A 26,147-nucleotide genomic window follows, 5' to 3' on the forward strand; every position below is an offset into this window, starting at 1 on the left:
CTAATTCTTGCCATGACCACGGCCAGCCTTAGGCACCAGATGTGTCACAGCTCCCTCCTGTGAAGGCAGCGGGTCGCAGTGTGCCTAGACACAATTCAGCCTACTCTAGTTCTGTGTGTACCCAGCAATGGAAGGCGATGGATAAAAGGCAGCGTCTGAAGGGCCTTCATGTCATATTTACGGAAAAAGAAAATGCAACATTGCAGAGTCCATTGGATACACCTAATCAACAAACAATTAGACACAGTGGGAGCATTTGTAACACTCAAGAATTAAGTGATGACACGTAATTTTTTAAACAGTTTCAAATCGAGACTCTTGTCCCATAACACTGGCTTCTGCTTGATGAAAGATATTAAATGATCTAGGTCTATTCCATCACTTGCCATACTGACGCAAAATAAATCACATCAGTGCAGGTTTTCACACGTGTATCAAAAAGGTCAAGTGTGGGACTGAGTTGCATCCTTGCATAAATGCGACTGATTGCCATCTAGTGTGCAGACAGGCATAAATAAGTTCAGTCGACTGGGTCTGTCTGGTACCTTGGCTAGCCACGGGACTGGACAGACCCAGCGAGACACCGTACATGTATCAGGCATGCCATGTAAAGGCCTACATATGAATCTTCAGTTAAATGCAGTTCATGTCGCCATGCCGTGAAACCAGATAGTGTGAAAGTGGCCACAGAGGAAGATAGTTCCACAGTTGACCTGCTGCATCTATGAAGAACTGGGAGTATCAGCTCTTGAATTTTCGAGAGCTGAACAGAAAATGGGTGAGAGTTGGCTGCTAGACTGCAGCAATGCATCAACTTAATAGTGAGTGGGAGGATACAACCAGAAGGTTCAGACGACAGTGGCCACTGAAGTAGTGATAGAAATGAGATAATGATCCAGCAATGCAGTAAAGAGACAGAGGTTGAAGAGAGTCAGGAAGAGAAGGAGTGTTAATGAGACAAGAAGCCTTTGCGAGGTGTGAATGTTGAGGGTAGGGTTGCTTGAGGCAGACCTCGCATGGGGTCATATGGTGTAACCTCAGGAATAAGGGACTGAATAGGGAGGATGAAAGAGATCGAGCAGCATGGAGAGCAGCTAAGAGACCAAGATCAACAAATGCAACCATGCTGGCACCTTTATAACCAAACGAAGATCCCCTCCAGCACTTTCAACATGTGTTATGTTAGTTTTATCCCCCTATAATGATCTCACTCTAATACATCTCTCTTATTCTTAAAAATCTGTGCAATTTTACTTTTCCATAAGTCGTCTGGTATTTTCTCTTCATCCCAGGTTTTTCCCATATGTTTCATGTCCAGCTGATACCTTATCTTCCCACTACCTTTATCATTTCTGTCACTATCTCTGAGCATCCTGGTGCTTTCCATGTGTTTGTTATCCTTCATGCTCTTTGTACTTCTGCTCTTTCAATCCATGTTGTTATAGTTTCTTTGCCTCTTCAAGCTCACTGTATTTGTTCTCTATATTCAACTATTATCTGAAATACCCCCCTCCATCTTTCCTTCATATATTCCTCTTCCTGAGCAATACAGTAAAACCTCACTATAACGGACTAATTGAGGCCCAAGCAATTCCGAAAAAGTGAAATTCTGATAAAAGCGACATCTAGGCTTCCCCCTGCTATCCTGGATGTTTTCCAATATATCAGACATTAGTCTGGATCGCACCAATGGTTTTTAAACTGTTTTCCCTAACATTGCAGTACTATACTGTATTATACATTCACTACAATAATCAAATGGTATAATATGATAATACTGTACAGTACACTGATAAACATGTCTTTTATTTACCTTATTGTGGTGAATATAGCTAAAGTGGTCATGCAGTCTGGACTGCCTCTGGCTTTATCGGACTTTTTCCGATATACACTGCACTCGCCTAACTCACTGTAATTTCCTTCTGAATTCATGCCGTGAGTTGGAAAAACATGAGTTAAAAAAAACACACCTTATGGGGAAAAATATATTTGATTCTTCCATGGTGTCAGGTACCCTAGTATAACATTAACGGAACCCCTCTTAACACCACTTAACACTAACATCCTGTCTCAGAAGAATGTACTGCATATCTTATAATGATAATAAACAATATTAAAAGACATTACATATCCTTGTATGATAATAAAGAATACAGAAAAGCATTTACCTAAATTCTACTGATGATAATGCTTACGTCAACGAGACGGGTATCGGTTTCGGCACACTAGCCTAGTTGCAGTACTGGCCACTAAGTGTAGCTGGCGTGAGTGGAGAAAGCATTGTTCTGGTTGGCTGCACAATCACAAGGACTATGTACTTAAATATGATTGGCTTCCAGTTGCGAGCTGTGGCTACAATACCATAAGTTAAACATCTCCTCTGAAATAAACCATTTTCTAGTGGAAAAATGCGAGTTAAGCATTTTCCGTGAGTTTGGTGATAATGGTGACTTAGATAAGGACACCGCGAGTTAGATAATTCGTGAGTTAGAAGTCCGTGAGTTATGCGAGTGCAGTGTAAATGAATTTAGTCTGGTACCTCCGATGAAAGCGAATTCCGGTCTTCTGATGTCTGTTACATCGAGGTTTTACTTTTCCATTTGTATTTATAAATAAGGGAATATATATACAGTACCTTGGAATGCAACTGGTGAAACCAACATGGCTGACCTAAACTGGGTTATCAATAATTAAGTTACTGTATTTTCTGGGGATGTAATTGTCAAATATAACAGATGCATTATTCATCTGAGCAGTGTTGTCCTATTACAAGTAAATGGCAAACTAAATCTCAGGTACAGAACAAAACTTTTGATTTATCTATTTTTACTAAGTGTATGAGCTGGATTTTTTTAAAATCATGTATATTGGTAAAAAATGGCTCAAGTAGAGGACATTCATACATTTCTAATACCGTAGTTAAATACTATATTAAACAAATATATAACAATAAATAAACGTCTCTTTGAGATCAAAAGAGCTAATAAACTCACTCTGCCTACACTGAAGGTTATCTAAGCACCTCACAACATACCTGTCCAAACTTAAGCCTGCTGAAAGTCCCATCACTAAGTTCATTTAGAGTCTCCACAGCAAACCACCTATTCCTGGGGTCCTCTTCAGTAAACGGATCAGATGTTCTGATATCGAAGCTATCCACACGTGAAGGTACAGAGAGACGAAGAGAGTGGAGGAACATACGGTAGGGGAAGACATCATAGCGGCCTGAGTAACAGTAGTCCCCAACAATGGTATGACCCACATGGGACAGATGAACGCGCAGCTGGTGGCGCCGTCCTGTCACCGGTTTAAGGAGGACCTTAGTGGCTGGGTAGTCTGTGGGACAATACAACATGAAATTACTCTGTGGTGGTGTTTGAGGCAGTTCTGATTTAATGGTACACAATGATTTATTTATTTATATATTTACAGGCCATGTCAACTACTACTGTAAGTCATTAGTGAAACATGACTAAACAAAACCCCAAATGCAAAGGAACAAGCTGGAATGCACCTAAAACGAAAATTACTCTAAAGCAGTAAGCCGAAACAGTTCTGACAATCTTTCAGCCTTTGCTCCTTCAAAATTTTATCATTTATTTCTGCTGCACTATCATAATAACTGATTAGACTTATGAACTATTTGCACTGGTTTCAAAGAAGATAATTTTAAATTACCTGTACATGTATTTGCACGATTATAGCTCTATAACCAAGTTTTTACAAAATAATACATTTTACTGTAGTACCAAAATTTATGGTAATCAAATACTGGAGCTACTAATTACCTGCACTGATTATATAAATATACAGTAAAAAACAAAGCATAAGTGTTGTAGATTTTTTTTTTTTTTTTTCATAATTTTAATATTCAAACTGCAGCATACATCTTGGAAGTCAGGATAAATATTGTGTTTAAGACTGTTTTGGGGTTTGTTATGACTAAACTAGAAACTGACTTGAAAATCTGCATACTCATATTTCCATACTTCCTCTTCCTGTGTACAGTATGCTACATGAATTTCATATACAGTGATCCCTCATTTATTTGGTTGCTCAGTATCCAGATGCTGGACCTTGGCTCTATTAAACCATTATCCAAATTTACTTGCTATTATCCGGACGTAAAAGTGCTCAAGAACTTCGGCTGGCCAGCCAACATGTTCAAACATTCGGTATCATGGCCGCTGGGCTCGAGCCATGAGCGGGAAGTGGTCCGTAACCCACAACCAGATCTAAAATGTCTGTCCGCCCCTGTACTGAATGGTCAAAGTCACGTGCTCGTCTGATCACTCCAAATGAACCTCCAGCACCCACGCAATAAAAGTGTAACCCGCAAGCAGTGTTAGAACGTCTGTACACATCCCCACCAATGTCCAGTATCGTGTGGCCACCTGGCTAATTCTTTCCTAACTGTCAATAAGATTGTAACACAGACCGCAAGCCACGAGTACATGTTCGGTGACAGCGGCTGTCCGCCTCTCTACCAAATGTCGAAAGTTGCACAGCCATCGGGTTAAGTCTTGCCCAACTGCCACCACCATCAAACACTGACCACAAGCCACAAGTACGTGTTCGGTGACAGCATCCGTCTACCTCTCTACCGAACATTGAAAGTCACGCGGCAACCACGCTAAGTCTTGCCAACTGACACCACCATCGAACACAGACCACAAGCCACGAGTACATGTTCAGTGACAGCGCCCGTCCGCCTCTTTACCGAACGTCGAAAGTCACACAGCCATTGGGAGACACACACACACACATACAGACAGAGAGGGATTCCTTCCCACAATATGATTACAATATCAGTACAGTAATTTCTGTACCAATGCATGTGATAGTACTGTACACAGTACAGTACTGTATGTGTGCATGTACAGTATTGTACAATATACTTCCATTTGGTACAGGTATTAATTTCAATGCCACAGTCAGCCACCTTAGCCAAGCAGCCCTAATGGGATAGGTTAGATTTGGTTAGGTTAAGTAATTTTGCCTAGGAAACACACTGAGCATATTTTCGTGAAATCCTATGGTTTTTTTGAAAGGACGAGGCGAAAGTTGTTCCTGGCTGAGGGGTACCGGTGGCCATCACACGTGTAACACAGACCACAAGCCATATGTAAATGTATGGTAAAACCACCCATCTCCCTCTATGCCGAATGGCAGGAGGCCCCCGGCCTTCGGGATTAATGCAAACTCCCCATCACGCATGCCTGTCTGCTTCCCTACTGAATGGTCAGAATCGCCTGGCAGGATGCATTAGTCATACACTGCCTGAGGCAGTAATATACTGGTCATCTGCTGTTGCCGTCATGTACTAACCCTTGTCTGGTCAAACAGAAGTGAACCTTATATGCAGAGGTAAGTCTGCCATATTTTGCTTCCTCTGTGCTTGAAAGCAACCGTCGGGTGTGATATGACAGCGCTGTACTACTTGCCAGTCTACAAACCCACACCTCAGTTCCTGCCTTCCTGTCCCTTGTGAGTGGTAGCGCTTGCAATGATGGCTGTGACTGTAGTTGCGTTTGTGGCGGTTCCCTACCTTCTTCAGGTTGCGGTCCTCCTCTGCTGTATTCTCATGCGTGTGATGATGACCCCACCACCATCTGAGAAATAGGAGAGGAAGGTTCTGAGTCTGGAGAAGAAATGTGAGATATTGGGCAAGGTTGATGCGGGCTGGACCACAGGACGCATTCTTCGCGAGTATGATCTAGCCCGTTCAACATTGTTCAGTATCAAGAAGTCACAGGACAAGCTTATACAGCACGCACAGGACTTTGCCAAAAGCACACGTCAGGGCGACAGGAAGGTACTGGCCCAGGCCCAGCACACCATTATCGACAGGGCGATACTAATGTGGTTTCGTCAGCAATGTGGAGCTGGTGTGCTAGTGTGTGGGATCAAGGTGTGGGCTGCTGCTGAGATGTTTGCACGCCTGCACAACATGCAGGACTTCAAGGCATCCGAGGGATGGCTCAATCGCTTCAAGCTTCGCCATGGACTTACTGGTTGTAAGGCATACAGTGAGGCCTTAGACGCAGCAGCAGAGAAAGTAGACCTGTTTGCGCCTGATCAAGGACAAGGGCCTTGCCCTTGGTCAAGTCTATAATGCTGACAAAACTGGTTTGTTCTACTGCTCCTTGCCCACCAACACCCTAGCTGAGGAAAGGAAGAAGACTGTGCCTGGTCAGAAGTTGTCCAAACGTGTCTCTGTTTTGTGCTGTGTCAAAGGTAATGGGACGCACCGCCTCAAACCCACTGTTGTTGGGCGTGCAAAACAACCATGTTGTCTCTGTGGGTTGATGGACAGCCTGCCTGTTGTGCGGTACCATTCTGTGAAGGCCTAGTTAACCACTAAGATATTCAGAGATTGGTTCCACCGATGTTTCGTGAAGGAGGTTATCCATTATCACACAGAGGTCCTTCATATCACTTGCGACCAGGTGAAGGCACTCCTGCTCCTGGACAATGCCCCTGCGCATCCATCTGAGAAGATTTGGTTGCTTTTGACGGGTGGATTAGGTGCATGTTTCTCCCACCTAATATGACTGCTCTGATTCAACCAATGGACCAGGGTGTTATCATGGCTGCCAAGAGACTGTACTGACGGAGGTTCCTGAACGAGGTGATGGGTGGTGCTGGACTCTTCGGCATTACAACCTGAAGTCTGCAGTGTTCAGTTGGACGAATGCATGGAGGGAAGTCTGTCAAAACCCTCGAAAGTGGTTGGTCTCGTCTCCTGCAAGGTATCGATGCTGAGCATGACTCTGAGGGGTTTGACAGGGATGACTGCTACACTAGCCTTAGAACAGCAGGAGAGCAGGCAGATGTCAATGACATGGGGGATTGGCTGGACGACGATGGCAGTGATCCTGGTTACCAGACCATGTCTGATGAGGAGATCGTCCCTGCTGCCTCTGCGGGCATGGAAGAGGACAGCGGGATCGACAAGGATATGGATGAGGACCCTGACTTGCAGCCCTCTGCAACTCCTTCAATCCCTTGTCTCAGTGTCCTTCATGGTTACCTGGAGAGGTGTTGGAGTATACAGAGCACCCATACTGTGACAGGGAGTTGGTGCCGCTCTGCCTGGCGATGGAGCTGCAGGGAGTCCGGGAAACTGTCATCCTCTGGCAGAATCGTTGGCTCTATCGTCAAACCAGGATCGACTCATTCTTCAAGCCTGTGACCCCCAAGACTGCCAGTCCATTCTCACCACCACCACCACCAGCTCGTTTCCCTCCTTCACCTTCGGACCTGCAACCAAGCCCATCAACAGCTCGTGAGTTTCCGTTGGATGTAAGTTTCCGGCTGACTCCAATTTGGAGTCTCCTGTGGTGGGTAAGCCACCATCACCGCACTGCATGTCACCGGTCATCACCCACCTACAGCAGGTTGAGGATGAGAAGGAGAAGGAGGAGTTTCTTGACCTATGTTAGACACGACTGTTTGCCACTACACCACGTGGGCCAACTCTACACCTGCTGGAGGTGGCAGGTTAAGAAGCCTGGCGGCGGTGCACTGGGTGGTAAGTACCCTAACCGAATTTTTTGGGCAGGTAACTCTAGGTTTCTTTCATAGTTTCCTTGGTACTAAAATTTATTTAGGATAATCCTATATATGTTTTGATGTCACAATATGGAATAATGACCCCAAAACAAAGCCAAAAATAGGAGGGGTGTTGTACATAAAATAGTATTTATGTAGGGAATTTTTTGGTTTTCAATGTATTTTTTTGCATGGTTTTCTTGATGTTGAAAATTATTTTGGATAATCCTATGTATGTTTTGATGTCTAAATATGCCAGAATGACTGGAAAACAGTGCCAAAATAAGGAGGGGTACTTTACATACAGTAGTATTTAGGTAGGGTGTTTTTTTTGGTTTTCAGTCTTTTTTTTGCATAGTTTTCTTGGTGCTGAAAATTATTATGGATAATCCTATGAATCTTTGGATGTCAAAATATGGCAGAATGACCAGAAAACACTACCAAAATAACGAGGGGTACTGTACATACATTAGTGTAGTGGTAGCGTGTATTATGGTTTTCAGTGGTTTCTGCATGGTTTTCTAGGTGTTTACCATTACTTTTGATATTCCCATGTGTGTTTTCCTAAATGCCTGAATGACCAGAAAACACTGCCAAATTAAGCATAGGTACTGTACAAACAGGTTAGGTATAGGTTGAAGGTGGGTATAGGTAGGGTCTGGGTATGGTAGGGAAATAGTGTTCATTATCTGGATGTTGCCACTACCTGGACATGCCTTTGGCTCTATTAAGTCCAGATAAATGAGGGATTACTGTACTTCACAATGTTTTTCTCTCAGCACTATATGATCTTCTAATATCTCACAATGTTCTGATCTCAGTAGTGTTTAATGTTTGTGTGAAGGTTTAAATACCACTCGCAAACAACAGTGATGCATGAGAATATTTTATATTGACTGGCACAACTGCCTGAAAGCATGGGGCAATTGTGACATCATGTTTTCCCAAAAATCTATCTATCTGTCTATTGCCAGATGCCTCAATCCTGTCAGAGATGGCCACAAACAAATCGCGTCCATGTCAACCTGTCCCCCACCATTTCATTGTCCTCCCCCCAGCTCACACCCCCTTCTTTCATATCCCTCTCCACTCCATCCCTCCATCTCATCCTTGGCCTACCCCTCCCTCTCCCCCCTTCTGCCCCACTCACATACACCTTCCTCAGTAGTCTCTCGCTCTCTATCCTCTCCCCATGGCCAAACCACCTCAATATATTTCTCCTAACACTTTCTACCACATTCAAGTCCATACCACAGCACCCCTTCACTTCCTTATTTGTCAGTTGGTCTCTCCATGTAACTCCACATGCCCCTCTCAAATAACTCATTTCCACTGCTCTCACTCTTGTGTCCTTCCTACAAGTTCCAAGCTTCACTTTCATACATTAGAGTTGGTATCATAATAATATCATGCAGCAACTTTTTTTTACTTTCATGCTCACTTCCCTATTTCAAAGAACCAGCAACCTTTATTCCTTGTTGCTCCCTTTCAAGCACTTCATCCTCCAAACTTCCATCCTTACTCATCACACTACTCAAGTACTTAAATGCACTCACATTTTCCATTTCCTCATCATCCAACCTCAATGTACATTCTGTGACTTAATTTCTCTTGAAGACCATAATTTTACTCTTCCCTACATTTACCTTTGGATTCCATTTCTTACACATTCTACCAGACTCATTCACTAAGCCTTGCAGTTCCCCTTTGTCTTCACTTAACAATACAGTATCATCTACAAACAACAGTACAGGAAGTTTCCAAACACTGCCCTCTCTCATTAGGGCCACTCCAACATCCACTGCTCTTCCTTGTATCTCTTTTATAACCCCGTCCATATACAGATTGAACAACAATGGAGACATGACACATCCATGATTCAATCTAACATTCAGACAGAAAAATCACTCAGTTCACTATCCACATGCACTGCAGCCTTGGCACCCTCATACATACTCTTCACGGCATTCAACAACTTCCCATTTACTCCATATATTCTTAATATTTTCCACATTCCTTGTCTATCCACTCTGTCATATGCTTTTTCAAAATCCATGAAGCATGCATACAACCTCTTTCCCTTCTCTTGAAACTTTTTCCATTAAAGACCTAAGGATGAATATCTGATCTACACAACTTCTTCCCTTCCCAAAACCTCCCTATTCTTCTCCAACTAATTCCTCGTTTTGTTCCTAACTCTGTCAATAAGTATCCTACCATATACTTTTCCTATAACACTAAGAAGATAAATGCCCCAATGATGACCACACACTTCTCTTTCCCCTTTTCCTTTGTACAGGGGAATAATTATACCTGACTTCCAATCCTCCAGGACTTTAACTTCCTCCCATGCAAATCTGCACATATTCCCTATCCATTCTACTACTATTTCTCCCTGATGCTTCAGCATTTCACCCCACACTCCATCAATTACTGAAATTTTCCCCATTTTGACTTTCTTCATTGCCTCCATTACTTCCATCCAACTGATCTCTTCCCCCCTTCTCCCAGCCACTTATACTCACATTACTTTCATTCTCTATGTTTAACAGCTCCTTAAAGTGTTCTTTCCTTCTGCTCATTTGCTCTCCCTTCTCCACTATCAATCCGCCATTTTCATCTTTCACTCCTCTACTAACTTCTCTATCCCCCTGTCTAACTCTCTTTACCTCCTTCCAGAACATTTTCCTCCATTCCCTCCATTTTACACTCAAATTCCTTTGAAATTCCTCATCGACTCTCATCTTACTCTCTCTTACTAAAGTTTTCACCTTTCTCTTCCCCTCTATATATAACTCTCTTCTGTCTCTCAATTTCCTCCATGCCTCTGTTTCACATCCTCTCACTATACTCACTATATGCTTTCTTTTTTTGTGCCAGTTTCTCTCACCTCTTCATTCCATCACACTCTTCCTCACACCCCCTTACATTTTCTCTTCACCCCACACACCACCTCACATGCTACACAGATTTCTTCTGTGAATATCTTGCACACACCTTCCACCTCCCCCATCTGCTCCAAATCATATTTACCCAATCACTCCTCCACTTCTCCCCTATATCCTGCCTTTTTTTCATCCTCTTGCAACCCCCTCTACCCTTGTTGTAAGGACTACTTCCTCCTGTCCTTCCCTCCTTCTATTCCCCCATTGCACTTGAACCTTGACTTTCACCACCACCAAGTGGTGGTCTGAAAGACCCCCCACTCCCTCAACCTCTGTATGCTCTTGCATCCATTACATACATTCTCATTCTCTCATCCATACACACATAAGTGGATCATTCTGTGCCTAAAGAGGGTACAGTACTAGCTATTACCAACCCCTCCCTGCACAAATGTCCACTAGAGCACTGCCATTCTCATCCACTGATAATTCTCCGTGGTATGGCCCATCCATTAACTTGGTGTAGACCTAGAAAGACAGAACATGAGTGACACTTGCAACGGACTGAATTAACTCGTTTGCATTTTGTTTCCGTGAGAAGTACAGTTGTTCATACTGTAAAAGCCCAAAAGGCAAGGTATTATCAAAGTTGATTCATGTGGTGGTAAAAAAAAAAAAAAAAAAAAAAAAAAAAAAAAAAGTTGTAATTGTGAACAATTTGGATGGTTGGAGGAATGTAACAGTTAAACTGACTACTGTATCCGATACCCAATTGGCTTCTGATTTTGCGTCATTTTTTACAACTAAGATATCTCGCATAAGAAATTATTTAGACAACAGTTCTTCTCATGAAGTGTACTCCATTCACTTCCAATCATGATGCACAGGGGGTCATTTGCTTTCAACATTTCATCCTCTGGATGTAAATAAAGTCAAAAGTTACATCAGAGAACTTAGCAAAACATTTTGCCCACTCGATCCGTGTAACATGCTGCAACTGCCTGATGTGTACGAGCATGCAGCAGACTATATCTGCAACATAATAAATAGATACTTCTTAGAAAGGAATTTTATGCAGTCAGAGAAACATGCCTTGGTTAGGCCCCTACTCGAGAAACCCGACACTGATGGTGAGGGCATGACAAATTTTGTCCTGTCTTTAACTTGTTTTTATTATCTACGATTACTAAGCAGGCCATACTTGATCAACTACCGGAACATAACAAAGTTGCTCCCATTTTTTAATCAGCATACACAAAATATCACTCAGTTGAAACTGCATTAACGAGGATTCATAGTGACCTGGTGGCAAACACCTGTTGTGGAATGCCCTCTTTTATAGTTCTGTTGGATCTGTCTGCAGCTTTTGACACAGTAGATCATATACTACTGTTGGATGATCTATATTTTTTTGGCATTCATGACAGTGCTCTTTTGCCCCTCAAGTTGCATCAGTCAGATACATCTCAGAGAGCAATTGTTGATTATGCTAGCTCAGATTCTGCTCCCATTCTGCTCCCCTTCTGTTCGGAGTCCCTTAAGGATCAGTTTTGGGTCCAATTCTACTTACAATCTACAAAAGTAGTTTATCGTCTTTACTTGATGCTCATGACGTGTCCTATCATCTTTATGCTGATGACACAGCTCAATGTTAAGATGTTAGATATTAATGATATCAGACTAAGCTTGAATCTCTGATGTCTCATATTAAGATTTGGATGGCAAGGACGAAACTTAACTTGAATGACTGTAAAACTTGGATCATCATCATCCAAGGAAACAAAAAGGGTGACGACGCTAATGAGGCTCTGACTTTGAACACTGGTGTGTCAAGCTTCATTTAGTCAGTTCTGTTCAAAATCTGGGTGTTTATTTTCATTCATACATTCATTGCCAGACGCCATGTATCCCACACGGGGTGGCCGAGGGCTTAGAGTTAATTATTTTACAGGGAGGGGCACTAATCCTCCACCAACCCCACTTGACACATAGGGATGCCAACAGCATCTGGTGTTCCCAGGCGGTCACCCATCCAAGTACTAACCAGACCCAACGTTGCTTAATTAAAGTTAAATTACAAAGAATATATTAATCAAGTTGTCAGAGGGTGTAACTTATATATCAGAAATCTGTACTCTGAGAAAATTCCTGAACAGACGTTGCCTCTTAAGACTGGTCCGTGCAGTGGTCTTGTCTCATGTCGATTACTGTAATTCACTGTAGACTGGTCTTCCAAATAATATACTAACAAAAGTTCAGTCAGTGTTGAACAGGGCAACAAGGCTTATCTTTAGTCTCCCCCCAAGTTCCTGTTTTTTTTTTTTTTTTTTTTTTAAAGAAAGAAGGAACCAAAGACCAGGAGCCCACACACCGTTCCTTCCAAGAAAAAAAAAAAAAAAAAAAAAAAAAAAATACAACAGAGGGACAAATTCAAGATCTGTTCATTTCAAGATGCCTGGACACACTGCATTTGAAAGATTGGAGATCATAGGAAGCAGGAAACACAGACAGAGGGAGGAAGTTCCAGAGTTGACCTGAAGGACTGGGAGTAACAGTTAACTTTTGCATTAGAGAGTTGTACAGAAATGGGATGAGAGTTCGTTGCTAGACAGGTGCTATGTGCCCGTTGTAGAGGTGGAGGGATGCAAGCTGACAGTTCAGAGGAGCAGTGACCATTGAAGTAGCAAAAGAAAAGAAATAAAGATGCAACAGCGAGGCAATGAGACAGAGGTTGTAGGAAGCCAGTAAGAGGAGCAGAGTTAATGAGATGAAATGCCTTTGACTCCACCCTACTGAGAAGAGCTGTATGTGAAAGCCTCCCCACACATGAAACTTGTACTCTACACAGGGGTGAATAAAACCCACGTATAAAGTGATCAACTGAGCAGCAGTAAAGAAGGTAAGGAGTCGGCTTAGCACACCTATCTCTTGGAAGCAGATTTCACAAGAAATGTAATTTGATCTTTCCAAGATAAATCCTGAGAGAAAGAAACCCCAAGTATGTTTAAGGCAGATGCTGGATATTATTAAATATTAGTGGGTACTCCTGTGGAAGATTTTGTTGGGTTGGTAGGTGTAAGAACTGAGTCTTTCATGCATTAAAAACAACAAGATTACTTATACCCCAGTCAATGATACAAGCCAAGTCAGACATTAGGTGTGCCACAGCCTCATCCCTTGTTTGTTGAAGTAACTGCTGAGATGGACGTTGCAGGAACTGAATGGAAAGGTGAAGGGTGGAATCATTAGTGTACGAGTGGATAGGGTTAGATGTACAGCTTACAAGGTCATTTGATGAATAAAGCAAAGAGAGCTGGACAGAGCCTTGAGGAACACCACTGTTGATAGATCTAGGAGAAGAACGGTGGCCATCTACAACAGCAGCTACAGAATGACCAGAAAGAAAGCTATAGATGACGGCACAAATAGCAGGACAGAAACCGTAAGAGGGCAATTTGGAAATGAAAGATTTATGCCAGACTTGATCGAAAGCCTTTGCGATGTCAAGTGCAATGGCAAAGCTTTTGCCAAAGTCCCAAAAGAAAGATGACCAGCAGTTTGAAAGGTAGGCGAGAAATCACCAGTGGGGCGTCCCTGACAAAACCCACACTGACGATCAGAAAGAAGGTTGTGACAGGAAAGATGCTTTAAAATTTTTCTGTTAAGAATAGAATCAAAAACTTTTGAGACACAGGATGTTAAAGCAAATGGGCGACAGTTAGTGGGTTGGGAATGGTCACCCTTCTTTGGGTCAGACTGAATAAGAGCAAACTTCCAGCAGAAAAGAAAGGTACAAATTGATTGGCAAAGGCAAAATGGTTTTCCTACGCAGGGTGTAAGCACAGAAGCACAGTTCTTGAGGACAACAGGAGGGACTCCATCAAGCCCATATGCCTTGTTAGTATTGAGGTCAATGATGGCAGAAAATACATCAGTTGAAGAAATTTTAATGTCAGCCATGAAGACATCAGACAGAGGAAGTGATGGAGGAACAGCACTGGAATCATCTAGGAAGGAATTGGAAGAGAAAGTCTGAGCAAAGAGATCTGCTTTATCAGTAAAAGGAATACCTACTGAGCCATCAGAGTAGATAAGAGGAGGGTAGGATGATGAGATAAAGTTGCTAGAAATGTTTTTAGCAAGGTGCCAGAAGGAATGGGAAGAATTCAAATAGGAGAGTTCAGAGCATTTAATATGGATGAAGTTATTTTTAGCAGAGCAAGAACAGATGTCACAATTCTTGTAATTGTAAAAATAATGTAAACTATATGTGTGTCGAACGCTAGTGAATTCCCAATGGAAGAACTGCAATTATTATTACTGTATACAGTACAGTCTTCATACAACATGAGAAAAGTTATGCAGAACCTCATGCAAAATCAATTTTGCGCTAAAACATGACATATATTTACATGTAAAATAAGGGGCTAGGTTCTAGGAGCCCCATATTATTCGTTAAAAATATATTTATAGATAGGTTATTAAAAATATGTCTGCCGTAAGACACCCAAGACAGTGTGTTTACATACGATATCGCTGGCTGGACACATCAGTTCATTCTAACCTGACCTAACTGACTAGTTTTGTCCCCTAATACTCCTCATAAAAATTTTAACCACAAAGCCTTTTGAAAGTCCTCATTACCAATCAAGCAAAAACTTCTGACCTAACCAATACATCAATAATGGCTGCCCAGCACCACACATATTTCACCAGGAATCACTTTCGGCACACTCATTAAAAAAAAAAGAAAAAAAGAAAAAAAATGCAATGTGAAACTATTTTTGAAAGTCATTAGTCATCAACAATAAAAGGAAAAAAACTATACTGAAGTCATCAGCATGGAGTGATTGCGTACTTCTCACTTCTCAGATGCAGTAATCCCTGTCCTTTCTGGACGCCCACTTTCCAGACTCCCCACTTACCGGACATTGTGGGCCTGGACCTTCGGAACCCAAAAATGACCAAAAAAAGAAAAAAATCCCCCCAAAATCCAAATTTTTCCCCACCCGTAATTTGAAATTGCCGAGCAGCACCGCATGGTGCCAAACAGCTGTTTACACCACAGCCCCTTCACTCCTTCCTTCCTCCCCCTTCCTCCCTCCCCAGTCACGGTTGCCATTTGATATTTTTCATTACCAAATGTGGGCCAATTTGGTACTGAAAAGTTCGTTTTTCAGTTCCAAAAAGTTCGTTTTTTAGTGAATTAGCATGATCCATTACCAAACAGATTTATCACATGTATAAAGATATGGAGAATGGAGATGGTGGACTGTCTGCTTTCTTTGATTAATCTGCTAGAATACATAGTGCAAAAATAAACATGCTGATGATTATAAGGAGAATGATTATTTCCATTATACATATAATTAGTGAAGAATAAATGCTTCATTTAAGAATTTAGTAATGAAAAGTTAAATTTGGTAATGAAAAGTAAGGAGTTTGGTAATATGGCCGAGTTCAGATCTGGCAACCTTGTTCCCAGTTACTGCCTAACCTTCGTTCGGGGAAGACGTCCATCATAATGGATGCTGCACGTGCTCGTTTTTTATGAATAAACAGTGAATAAACTGCAATACCTCACCACTAGACCACATGGGAATTTACAGTGTTGTGCAGTGTTAAGAAAATAGAATTTAGAGTGCAAAGGATTAAGTGTGGAGTGAGTGTGGAGAGCAAGGGCGGTTGAAACCGGCAGTTGAAATTGGCGTCGTTCAATTAAGAATAATGCGCAGTGTTAAACAATTATAACTCACAGTGCAAAGAATTATATGTGGCACAACACTGGATTACTGTACGTGCTTCAAGAGCATTTTCACAACTACTAGAGCCTTAGAGATTTCGAGGAGGCGGCCAGTGACGTGCTGTAAGTACAGTACCCTGTACACTGCTAGGCCTGAGTATTTTCCATACTTCTAATTTCTCATTCTCTGGTTCCTTTTCATTTATTTCATGCTTTATGTCCATTATTGGTGTGAACAGGGTCTTAAATAGGTTTAAATAAGTGCTATGCATGTCTGGTAGGGAGTTATTTAGGTGGCTTACAAAGTTAGGCTGGGTTAGGGTTATAAGTACCAGTTCAGCAGTCAGAGGCCCACTTTCAGGATGGGACCACTTTCCGGACATGCCTTTGGCTCTACTACATCGGATAGTGGAGGGATTACTGTACACACGAATGCAGTTTCGTTTCGTTTTTAAAGGCTCCAACATGCTTGCATGTGTCGGCCTTGGTCACCTAATGGCGGCTCTCCACGCTGCACGATCCACTGCAGCCTCCCTGTTCAGTCCCTTAACCCTAAGGTCACACTTAATGACCTCGTCCCATGTCTTTCTCGGTCTACCCCTCATAACCCCACCCCCAATATTAACACTTCTCACCTTCCTCACCCAACTATCATCCCCCATCCTCTCCACATGTCCAAACCACCTCAATCTACCTCTCCTCATCACAACACCAATACACTCCAGTCCCATCCTACCTCTCAACTCTTCCATTGTAAACCCAGCCCCTCCAGGCCTTGGACGCAGGGACGCACTGCACATCCACCTAATCATTGTCATTTCTGTACGTCTGAGCCGGCGAATGTCTTCCTCCTTCACTGCCCAGGTCTCACTGCCATACAGCATTACACTCCTAACACACGCTGCATACAAAGACCCCTTAGCACGTAGGGAGAGCCCCCTCAATGTCAGGAGAGGCAAGAGCTCCCTGAACTTCTTCCAACCACTTCTCACCCTAGCCACAGAGCTAGCTCCAGCCCCACCTCCAGCACACAACATGTCTCCTAAATAAGAAAACTCTTCCACACACTCAAGAGATTCACCAGCAAGTTCAATTCTTTCACGTCTGATGATCTCCACCTGCTCACCCCAGCACGCTGTACACATAAAATCAGCATTATCTCGCAGTCTACCTCTGATACCACTACATCTCTTATGCACCCATTTATCACACACACCGCACAAGATGGAATTACTTCCCACGCCCTTGTGGCAAACTGCACATGGCCACTCTCCCTCGTCTTTGACAGTACCGCCACCAACCCTAGATATCATCACTTTTGTTTTATCTGCATTTACCCTTAAACCCTTTTGCCCCATACCATCTCTCCACTTCCTAAACCTTTCCTCCGCCTCCCTTTCATTCTCTGCAATCAACACCAAATCATCAGCATACAACAACTCCCACGGGAGTCCGTTTCTAAAGTCACGTGAAAGGGCTTCAAGTACCATGATAAACAACATGGGACTCAAGACTGACCCCTGATGCACACCAACATTCATGGAAAACTCATCACTCAAATCTCCATTCACTCTCACCTGGGTGTGAGCACCCACATACATGGCCATAACCACCCTAACCAGCCACTCCTCCAAGCCAAGCTTTCTCATTGCCCACTTCACCACCTCTCTAGGGACTCTGTCAAAGGCCTTTTCCAAATCAACAAAAACAAAATAAAGATCCCTTCTCCTACCAATATATTTTTCCTGAAGCTGTCGAACGATGAATATGGCATCAGTGGTCCCCCTACCTGGCATAAACCCAAACTGCATCTCATCAATATTCACTCTTTCTCTAATCATACCTTCTAAAACTCTCTCCATTACCTTCATTATCTGATCTAAAAGCTTTATACCTCTATAATTCCCTCTTTCCAGGGCATCACCCTTCCCTTTATACACATTTACATTTACACTCTTCAGCCAATCATCTGGGAAAACACACTCATAAATAATCCTATTTATCAGGTCAGTGACTAAACTCACCCCTATATCGCCTGAGGCCTTCAACATTTCGGCAGTCAACCCAGACACACCTGCTGCCTTCCCCACCCTCATCCTGCCTATTGCCTCACTCACAGTAGCAGTATCAATCAAAGGCCAAGGGCCAGACACTGGATCTGCTGGCTCCAAACCTTCCCTGTCCCAGTCAAACTCCTCATTCAACAACCGGTTATAATGCTCTCTCCATGCATCTTTAATATCCTCACTGTTCACCACTACCCTTCCTTCATCATTCTTCACACACTGCTCACCTATGATATCCCGATTATCCCTCTTCACCTGACCTGCCACCCTAAATATATTTTTCCTTTCCCCATGATTTAGGTTATCAAGTAATTGTCTCTGTGACTCAGACTTTGCCCTGTATACCTCTCTCCTAGCCCTACGCTTGGCAGCCAAATAGTCCTCTTTGCTACCACCCTTCTTCCATTCCCGGAAAAGCCTTCTTTTCTCCTTAATTGCAGCTTCTACACCCTCATCCCACCACCAAGTTACTTTATGTCTTGGTGGTCCTCTTGTCCAGCCGCATGTTACATCAGTAACTCTCAAGAAAGTGTTCTTGAGGGCTCTGTACTGTTCATTAATGCCTCTGTCTACAGCTCCCTGTTCAGCCACCACTCTCCTCAACTCGCTACAGAAGGCATCCCTTACTACTTGGTTTTTCAGCTTCCATATTTTCCTCCTAGGTACATAAGTCCTCTTTTTCATCATTTGTTCTTTAAGCACCATATCACAAATCAATAGTTTGTGCTGCTGCACACACTCCTCACCTCCTATAACTTTAACATCCCTCACTAACCTCCTATCGGCCCTCCTAACCAGAAAATAATCTATCTGACTGCTATTTCCCCCAGACTCATACGTAATTAACCTACTGTCTCTTTTCCTAAAATATGTGTTGCACACAATCATGTCCGTTGCCTCCCCAAACTCGAGTATCCTTTCCCCTTCTGCATTCCTTAGACCATATGCACATCCCCCATGCACTCCTTCATAACCTTGGGCTGCTTCACCTACATGACCATTTAAGTCCCCTCCCAAAATCACTATCTCATCATCCCGCATATCACCCACTACACGTATTAAATCATCCCAAAATCTATCTTTCTCTGATTCATCCAATCCTGCCTGTGGAGCATATGCCGATATAATCACAGCTATCTTTCTTCCCAACAGAATTTTCACAACCAATATCCTATCGCTTACTCTCAAAACATTCATAACATATTCCACCCATTTCTCCGCAACCATCACACCAACACCTCCATATCCGTCTGTCCTCCCCTGCCAAAACAACTTATAGCAACAGTCCTTCCCAACAATCTTTCTGGCTGATCCACCCCTGTACCGGACTTCCTGCAAACACGCCACGTCCACCCACCTCCTACTGAATGCCTCAACGACTTCCCCTGCTCTTCCCCTCAAACTTCCCACATTCCATGAACCCACCCTCATCCCCATGGGTGATTTACTGTCCTCAGGCTTGCTTTGAAACCTTTTTTGTTTTGTCATCTTCAGTATTAATAAATGGGGACAGACACAGCACAGGTCCCACTCACCGCACAATCCCAGGTCCAGGCAATGGATCTGGGACCCCTAGCCCACCAGCTTACCAGTGGCTGTGGTAGTGGCCTCGGGGCACCCTGCCAGGACAGCTGCAGGGACACCCTCCAAGCGCGTCTTGGCACTGCAACTATCCCGCCATTATACACCCACTGATAGGGCAGCCTCCTGGGACGCTACTCCCAGGTTCGGGCCCCTCTCTATTGGGCGGAAGCGGCAGCCTGGAAACCGCAATGCCCTGTACCCTCTAGCACAGGCCCGAGCCCCATCTCGCCCTGGACCCATGATCTATGCCGGCGGAACCCCCGCCATGCCTCCCCCCAGAAGTCCGCCACTAGGTAGCGGGGGCAAAGTTTTCTGGCCGCATGCCCTTGCTGGCGCCAACCCCTGTAACGTAGTGGGATACGTTGTGTGAAATGTAAAGTGCATGTGGTGTAGTGCATAGATAGTTAGAGGAAATGTTTGGGAGAGTATGCTGGTCTACTCTCCATGTTACTGTCACACTGAAAAGGTCAGCAAAGGGGGATGGTTAGATAGCTAGTGAAATAGGAGCTCCAGCTCTCCCTATCACCAGCATTCCCATTCCCCTCGGGAGTACTACCCTGTTCGGCCCGTGCTACAGCCTCCTCCTAATCATGAATAATAAACAAGTCAGCCAAGCAGTATAATTTGTATAACAATATAATTCACAAGAACTGAACTAACCTAATTATCTTACCTAACTATTTACGTCAACATGTAGTGTCTTCGCATACTGTATGAGCCAAATTTTCTCAACCAAAGACTGTCAGTTCATAACAAAGGTCAGGCACAAAGCCCCCCCCCCCCATTTTTTCCCATACTCATTGCACTAAAGGTGAAAATCATTATCCTTTTTATCCAACAAAGAAACTATCCACATCATAAACACATCCGACTCATTTTATCTGTCTGATTGTTTGCATTTAAACTCCTACACCACACACCACTTTGTCCAACAATTTTACATTTTCCTTTAGAATGAATGCTTTCCTTGTGTTCATAGCACTTTCACAGGCCTTAGGCATAACTAAAGTTAGTTTGAAACTTTGCACTCAGAGTTCTGACGAAATGAGGAGCAAGGAAATAAGTAAATAAAAGCTTCTCATTACAGTGACCTTCCACACAACACAACACTGAGGCAGGCAGTGGCAGGTGGTATGGGACATCGGTCACATGGGTCGTGTCAGGTCAAGGAAGCTAATTAGCAATCGACAAATGCATAACATAAGACTTGTAAACAAATGCAGTCATCTGGCAATCCAGTACCTAAATGCACCCACTTCTCACACAGTTTCTCTCATGCAACTGAGTGAAATTACCATGCTATTAAGTAATTATGGGAAAAATTAAATGCCTGTGTTATTGTAAGATCGTTGTTTCTTTTTGTATTAAATAGCGACTCTACTGTACTAGCATTTGTGATGGGTTGGGGCACCCACCATCCACTCACTTGATGTAGTGCTGTTCTTGGGTGACTGCTCTTTCCTCTCTTCCTTCCTTCTTTCCTCTTCTGACTTTCTTTCCTTCATTCTTTCCTCTTCCTTCTGTCTACGGGTGACTCTACACTAAGTGACAAGCCAAATGGTTTCCTGTACATCAGAAAACCAATTACTATGCTGGGTGATAACCACAGAACCAAATTATGGCACCTGGTACTGAGAAGGAATGCAATGCCAGGAAACGTGACACTCGCACAGGTGAAGAACGCTGTGATGTGGCAGATAAATGGGCAGGCAGCTGTGGTTGATGAGGTTTATGCAGAGTTGATTAAGTGTAGTGGAGAGAGCTGAATGAAGTGCTTGTTGGAGATATGAAAGAAGGCATGGATGAGTGAAACTGTGTCAGCAGAATGAAAAAAGGCTTTGATCGTACCCCTGTACAAAAATAAATGTGAGTGAAGTGAGTGCAAGAATTATGGTGGCATAAGCTGAGTGTAGTAGGGAAGGTATATGGAAGAATTATTATAGAGAATGTGAGTGCGGTGGAAGGGAGGGAGAGGGAGGGGGAGGTCGAGGATGAGATAGAGGGATGGCGTGGAGAGGTATATGAGAGAAGGAGGTGTGAGTTGGGAGCAGGGTAGTGAAATGGCGGGGGACAGGGCAATGTGGAGGCGATTTGTTTGTGGCCACCCCATACAGGATTGAGGCATCTGGCAATAGATAGATAGATAGACAGATGTTGGAGAGATATCAGAAGTCCTAGTAAGTGATGAACAGGGTGGCTTTAGGAGAGGCAGACGATGTGTGGATCAAATATGTGCAGTAAGACAGATGTGCAGAGAATGAAAGGGAGGCGGAGGGATGATTTAAGAAGTGGAAAGTTGATATTGGGCATAAGGGCTTAAGAGTAAATGCAGATAAAACAAAGGTGATGGTATCTAGGGTTGGTGGCAGTATTGTCAAAAAAGAGAGAGTGGCCATATGCAGTCTGCCACAAGGGCATAGGAAGTACAGGTAATTCCAACTTGTGCAGTGTTTGTGATATGTGGGTGCATATGATATGTAGTGGCATCAGAGGTAGAATACAAGGCAATGCTGATTTCATGGTTATGGTGTGTTGGGGAGAGCATGTGGAGTCTGTCAGGGGTGAAAGGGTTGATCTTGTTGGTGAGTCTTTCTTGTGTGTGGAAGAATTTTGTTATCTGGGAGATTTGTTATGTGCTGGAAGTGGGGCTGGAGCTAGCTCTGTGGCTAGAGTGAGGAGTGGTTGGAAAAGTTTAGTGAGCTGTTGTCTCTCCTGACATAAGTGGGCTCTCCCTCCGTGTTAAAGGATATTTGTATGCAGCATACCGGTTTATTGTAAGTGTAATGCTGTACGGTAGTGAGACCTGACTGAGCTGTAAAGGAAGAGGATATTCGCAGGCTCAAATGTACAGAAATAGCAATGATTAGGTGGATGTGCAGTGCATCCTTGAGTGCAAGGCCTGGGGGAGGAAGGTTTACAATGGAAGAGTTAAGAGATAGGATGGGACTGGAGTGTATTGGTGTTGTGATGAGGAGAGGTAGAGAGAGATGGTTTGGGCATGTGGAGAGGATGAGGAATGACAATTGGGTGCAGAAAGTGAGAAGTGTCAACATTAAGGATAGGGCTGCGAGAGGCAGACTGAAAAAGACCTGGGACAAGGTCACTGAGCGCGACTTCAGGGAAAATGGACTAAACAGGGAGACTGCCAGAGATCAAGGATGCAGTGCCACCATAAACTGACCAAGGCCAACATTTGCAAGCATGTTGGAGCCTTCAAAAACAGAACAATCAAACACACACTTATCACATTCTCTATAAGCTAATATGATGAAGAAATCAGGAGACTCTTTTATTTGCACACTATGGGCACAGTAGATTCTCACAACAAAGGCAATATGTGCACTGAATTTCAGAAACTTTTATATTTACATTATTTCAACATTATATATTGCATTATTTCAACATTTTACAGGGAGTGGGGGAGAAGAAATCTGCAGTGTTAAAAGATTAACTTGGTCCTGAGCAGCCACTGAACCCACAGCAGGGACTTTTCTTTTGGTAGGAAGGGAGGATTACTGTTAGGGGAGTGGGATTCCCAGTCCAAACTAAGTAAGTTGCAAAAGCGCACTACTGTCAGTCTGTCATTGCTAGTACAGTAATGTGGCCACATCTGATGCAGCAGTACTGATCAATGATCACACCATGTAGTTGATAAATGTGAAAAGCAAATTTCATCCTGTCCCAAAGCCAAGCCACCTTTTTTTGCACAATATCTCACTTTACCCCTGGTGCTGAAGTGGGGCAGCTTCATGCAGTGACACAGTATGTCCATGCAGCAAACCCTTTATTGAATCAATAAATGGCAATATTATGACCATACGGTCTCCTGAGGCCTAAAAAGACACAGTGCAAGCCACTCTTGAACCTCAGTGGTACAGCCAACACTGACTGGGATGATGACTTGGTGTTGATTGCAGAGAATGACAGGGAGGCAGAGAAAAGAATTAGGAAATGGAGAGATGGAATGGAGCACACGGGTTTGAGAGTAAATGCAGAAAAAACGAAAGTGATGTTATCGAGGGCTGTTGGCAGTATCTTGTGCAGTGTTTGTAAGAAGCTGGTGCATAAGGGATGTGAAGTACTGCTGATTTCATGTGTGCGGTGTGTTAGAAAGTGCACATTGAGGCCGTCAGGCATGAAAGGACTGATCATGCTAGAGAGTCTCTTGAGTGTGTGGAGGAGTTTTGTTATTTGGGATACATGTTATGTGCTGGAGTTGGAGTTGGAGCTAGTTCTGTAGCTTGAGTAAGGAGTGGTTGGAGGAAACGCAGGGAGCTGTTGCCCCTCCTGACACTGAGAGGCTCCCTATGTGCTAAGGGATCTTTGTATAAGGCATGTGTTTAGAATATAATGCTGTACGGTAGTGAGACCTGGCCAGTAATGGGAGGGGATAGTCATAGGCTCAAACATACAGAAATGACAATGATTAGATGGATGTGTAATGTATCCTTGAATGCGTGGCCCTGGGGGGGCTAGGATTAAGACTGAAGAGTTGAAAGGAAGGATGGGACTGGACTGTATTGGTGTTGTGATGAGGAGAGGTAGACTGAGATGGTCTGGCCATGTTGAGTGGATGGAGGATGACAACTGGGTTCAGAAAGTGAAACATGCGAGCATCAGGGGTAGGGTTGTGAGAGGCAGACAAAAAAAGACCTAGGACGAGGTCTCAGTGTAACCTCAGAGACAACTGACTGAATAGGGAGGCTGCCAGAGATTGAGCAGCATGAAGAGTCTCCTTTAGGTGACCGAGGCCAAAGCATGCAAACACTCTGCAGCCTTTATACAAGATACAAACAAAAGATACAATGAAAATGGAAAAAACGTAAGTGGAAAAGTCTGCATGTCTGAGGACATCTCCCGGGGTGCATGGGTTAAATGAATACTTTATGCTGACCTGAGTATTAACCCTTTCACTGCTATGGGTTTTCTTGAGCATCCAAAGGGTTAGTTAAGCTTCAGCTTAACCCCTAAACCATGGGGTTGTTTTGGCGCTCCTTGCGTGTCCCGCTAGGATATTCGTGCTCCGACAGACTTTGTAAAAATATTTGCCAAAAATCAGTTATTAGTCCTAGAATATTATAATTATATATGCATATGGCACATACCTTCAGCTTTCTCCTGGGATGTTTGTTGAGCATTCGTCAAGTAACGCAGGACTTATGGAGACTTCCGAAGTTGGGTAACAAAGTCTCCACTTTACACTTCCCGACACCCCGTAATATGATTACCACAGCCTGATATTATCACTAGGAACACTATTCTATGATTTTCAAATAGTTTGGAATCCATATTCCAAAAAAAAACCACCGTGAAAGCAATGAAAATTACAAGCGCGTACAAGCTTCCAACTTGCGCTCGTTCCCCGCTGGTATTCTGTCATTTATTATTCATAAAAACACTCACACTTTATATTCCTATTACTATATAACACTTATATATATCTGCAGTCTTTATCCATAAGTTTCCTTCAGTGATAGTAGTTTATTGTCACTGTAGGCATTAAATTTCTCTTTCAGTAAAATACGTAGCATTCATTTTCTCGTCCTGTATACTAGCGTGGAGAACGAATCTGTCACTTTCACTTTCATAACTCCCAGTAATCATACATGCTAGAGTGAAACTTTCACTTTCATTACGCCTAGTATATATACTCGTATTCTTATATTACTACTTATTTACATTTCTGTTTACATTCTCTATTTTATTTACATTATTTACATTTCTATTTTATTTACACTATGCTATGTACTGTCACTTGCAGTAACTTATAAAACTATTTTCCACTGTTCAGTTATATTTACATTCACTGCTTTCACTTGCTGTTTACACAATATTTACACATTATTTACATTTCCACTTGCACTGTTTTAGAATCACCAGAAAGATCGCAGTCACTGTCCATCATTATCATTGATAAATTAGCCAGTTCACGTTCCACAGTAGTCACTTAGCCCATTACCCCTTTCCACATGAGATTTAGGAGGGGTCGAGCTCACAGGGCCCTTTGCATAGGGCTAAAAAGAGACGGAATTGGACAGGCGTGAATCCGACGTGGTTTCACCTTGAAAGACGACAGTAAACTGAATGTTGTTGCCTAGGGCCAGTGCAGGGCTGCCAATGTCAGCGTGGTGACAGCTGCTAATATATATGATACGAAATGATTGGCAGGAAATCTCGACAATACATAATAAATTAGGTAGTTCCAGGTGAATGTAAATATCACCTAGGCTTCTCCCTTCCTTTCTTATATATACAGTATTTTTATTATGAGAACAGGTCATACAGCATATTTCAAGGGGAAATAAACAGGGAAAA

The 26,147-nt window shown here is 43.0% G+C and overlaps 1 protein-coding gene across 1 annotated transcript in view; it reads right to left on the reverse strand.

Moving 5' to 3' along the window:
• LOC145415584 (RNA pseudouridylate synthase domain-containing protein 1-like) overlaps positions 1-26,147 on the reverse strand; it is a 51,505-nt gene continuing 25,358 nt past the window's right edge. The window contains exons 5-6 of the mRNA XM_080284804.1: positions 3,035-3,336; positions 1-57 (exon numbers count right to left, since the gene is read on the reverse strand). Of these exons, the coding sequence (XP_080140930.1) occupies positions 1-57; positions 3,035-3,336 (359 nt within the window). The remainder of the gene's footprint in view (positions 58-3,034; positions 3,337-26,147) is intronic.

This window comes from Coenobita brevimanus, chromosome 103 (genome assembly GCF_032717465.1).
Source record: "Coenobita brevimanus isolate Jiangsu-jjx chromosome 103, ASM3271746v2, whole genome shotgun sequence".
Taxonomy (NCBI): domain Eukaryota; kingdom Metazoa; phylum Arthropoda; class Malacostraca; order Decapoda; family Coenobitidae; genus Coenobita; species Coenobita brevimanus.